This window comes from Empidonax traillii, unplaced genomic scaffold (assembly GCF_003031625.1).
Source record: "Empidonax traillii isolate 1590-97213 ecotype Southwest subspecies unplaced genomic scaffold, ASM303162v1 scaffold242:size1152717, whole genome shotgun sequence".
NCBI classification, from domain to species: Eukaryota; Metazoa; Chordata; class Aves; order Passeriformes; family Tyrannidae; genus Empidonax; species Empidonax traillii.
Genome location: NW_020955435.1, coordinates 873,913 through 876,632, shown reverse-complemented (window position 1 = coordinate 876,632; position 2,720 = coordinate 873,913). Strand labels below are relative to the sequence as shown.

General features: G+C 58.2%; 2 protein-coding genes across 2 annotated transcripts in view; one reads left to right on the top strand and one right to left on the bottom strand.

Annotated features, from left to right (window-relative positions):
* The window catches only part of DND1 (DND microRNA-mediated repression inhibitor 1), a 4,529-nt gene extending 3,168 nt beyond the window's left edge, over nucleotides 1-1,361 (top strand). Inside the window, exons 4-5 of the mRNA XM_027888651.1 lie at nucleotides 123-521; nucleotides 777-1,361. Coding sequence (XP_027744452.1) covers nucleotides 123-521; nucleotides 777-793 — 416 coding nt within the window. The 3' untranslated portion in view covers nucleotides 794-1,361. The remainder of the gene's footprint in view (nucleotides 1-122; nucleotides 522-776) is intronic.
* Nucleotides 1,362-1,528: 167 nt separating this feature from the next.
* WDR55 (WD repeat domain 55) overlaps nucleotides 1,529-2,720 on the bottom strand; it is a 6,210-nt gene continuing 5,018 nt past the window's right edge. The window contains exon 8 of the mRNA XM_027888650.1: nucleotides 1,529-1,572. Coding sequence (XP_027744451.1) covers nucleotides 1,529-1,572 — 44 coding nt within the window. The remainder of the gene's footprint in view (nucleotides 1,573-2,720) is intronic.

Sequence of the window (2,720 nt, the reverse complement as noted above, 5' to 3'; positions counted from 1 at the left end):
AGCTGAGAAGCATTTGGCTTTGGCATCTTGTACCTCGTCCCTAAAGCCAGGCTGCCCCTAAAATCCTGGTGATCACTGCAGTGGATGCTGGAGGGCAGGTGAGCATGTCCTGTCTCTCGCAGGGAACCTGAGGCTCAGGGGATCAGGGATAAAGGTGGAGTGGCTGCACTCTGACCTGAAGCAGAAGCTGCAGCTGTGGGAGGAGAGGCCACCGTCCAGCCAGGCGCAGGAGGACAAGAGCCTGGCAGTGCCCAAGCCACTGGCCCTGCCTCCAGCGGCGGAGAACGTGGTGGACCACCTGAACACCCTGTGCAGGAAGCAGCACCTGGGGACACCCCTGTTCCTCACCAAGTGCCTCCAGGTGAACCCCAACGGGTGGCTGCTGTTCTGGTACCAGGTGGCGATCCTGGGGTACTCCATGCCCTTCAGTGGGTTCACGTGGGTCCGGCAGGACGGGCAGGGCCAGAACAGGCACGAGGAGGCCAAGGCTGCAGCGGCACTGCACGTGCTCCGTGTGTTAGGTGAGCCCTTGGTGAGTCCTCACGTGGTGTCCGTGCCAACCCCCTGCTTTTCCCAGTGTCCTGAGTGTTTCCTGGGAGCGTGTGTCTTGCAAGGGGGGCCCCAACCTGGCAGGCAGGGCTGAAGCACTGCCCACCCCCTGCTAGATGGGACCCTGCTGGGTCTGAGCTCTGGGTGGGATTTCTGGTTGGAAGCAGAGGGTGCAAGAGGAGGGTTTGGGGTGAGAGAAGAGCCTGACGCTCCCCTCTCCACTGCAGGGTCCCAGCTGGTGTAGGGAGCTGCTCTGCCAGAGCCACGACTGAGCCAGCCAGAGTCATCGGCTGCGGTGCTGCCAGCAGTGTCCAAGCCCTGCCAGGCCCTCGGCCCTGTTCCAGCGTTTCTTTGGGCTTGTTTGCATTGGTTTTGGAGCCGGCTCTGGAGGATCAGGCCTGCTGTCCTGGTCCAGGGCAGCTGCCCTGTCCCCAGTTGGCTTTTGCATTGTTTTTGGGATGTTGGTTTTCCTGCGCGGTTTGTCTTGTTGTAAACTGGTTTATGTTGAGGTAGAGAAGCCCATTGCATGTCCTGGAGGAGCAGTAGCTGCTTGGAGAGGCTGCCAGTGTTAGATGCCAGAAAGGTAGAAGTGTGGACAAGATGAGGAAAAGGCCGTCCACAGGGACCATCGTGGTGCCCACAGGTGTTCCGTGGGCTGGGGGAGCTGCTGTCCAAGGAAGGGAGTGCCTGCGGGCTGTTTTCTGTTGCACCATGTCCAGGAAGCAGCCGTGGTCGTTCCCGGCTGTCCGTAAATGATTCCTCAGGACTGGGAGATCCAGACGCATGTTGGTCGTTTGGGATTAAAGAATTCTTGGAAGTACCAGTTGTGTCACGTCATCTCTCCCTCCCACATCCTCGGCTCCCTGCCTGTCCAGCGTACCTTGGTGCTCTCCCCCACAGCGGCAAGGGCAGGGAAAAGGACAAGGATTTGGAGCCTCCACAGCCTGGTGGGCTGCTCATCAAACCAGAGAGGGTCCCCTCACACTCCCAGTTTGGGAGGGGTCCCCCAGTACTGGTGCAGTCCTGGTACATAGACAGGGGTCTCTGGGCAGGATTCCACCATCCCCTCAGTGGGATGGGACAGGTGGCTGCCAAGGGTCCTGGTTCCATATCCATCTTGGGGGACTCTCTGTCCTTTCTTGAGGGTCTGTATCTGTCCCAGGGGTCCCGGATCCTCCAGGTCACCCCGTTACACAGAACTAACATTTAGTACAACGTTGAGAGAATCGGTCGGGACGCCCAACAAATCTCTGGGGAGCTGTGGCAGCCTTAAGTAACAAATTGTAACCCATTTCTGAATAATTTGTATATGCTGGCTAACAGGGTAGTAGCTGTATCCTCTGTGCATCCAGGGCCATATGCCAGTGCCCCACTAAAGCAGTGCCTGTTCCTACATTGGCGTTAACGAGTTTCGTTCCTGCTTTTCAGGAGCACCTCTGGCCTCGTCCAGTCCCATCCCAGCAGGTGCAGCCTCAGCTGCAGTTCAGATGCCAGTTCTGGGGGTGGTCCTGCTCCCTCTGCCCCCAATGCTCCCCACTCATGGCACATTGTGATGCACATCTGCACCCACCAAGTCCCTTTGGCAGCACCCAAGTTCCATCCTCCTTTCTTTTGGAGATCCCCAGGATCCTCCAAGAGCCTCCTGGTGCACCCTTAGGTGCCTGTTTGTACTCCCTGGAGGTCCATCTGGCCCTCCTGGGGCAGGACCCTCACCTGCTGAGGCAGAGCCAAAACACGGGCACAAGGCACTGGGAAGTTAAAGGCACTGAGTTTATTTGTAACAGAGACAATGTCTAAATTAGTTAACAAGGGCTAATTGACGGCCTGGGACAGCAGGGCACGAAAGGCATGGACCTGTTTTGCCCAGCCCAGGCACTCCAGGACCCCATGTAAGCCCGTCCCTCGTGAGAAATGTCCTGCCTCCCCCTTCCCCCCATCCTAGGAGCCCCAAATACACCAGCAAAACCCAGAATTACCCCCTTCCCCATGAGCTGTATGCCCACCAGAGACCCCCAGCCATATCCCCCCCATATTTCAGTACCACCCCATCCACCAGGGATCTTCAATCATGCCACTCTCCCCCCCAAGCCTCTTCCACCAGGGATGCTCGGCCATGTCCCCCATCTCTGATCACCCACACCAGGGACCCTGTGGCAACCCCTTCCCTGAGT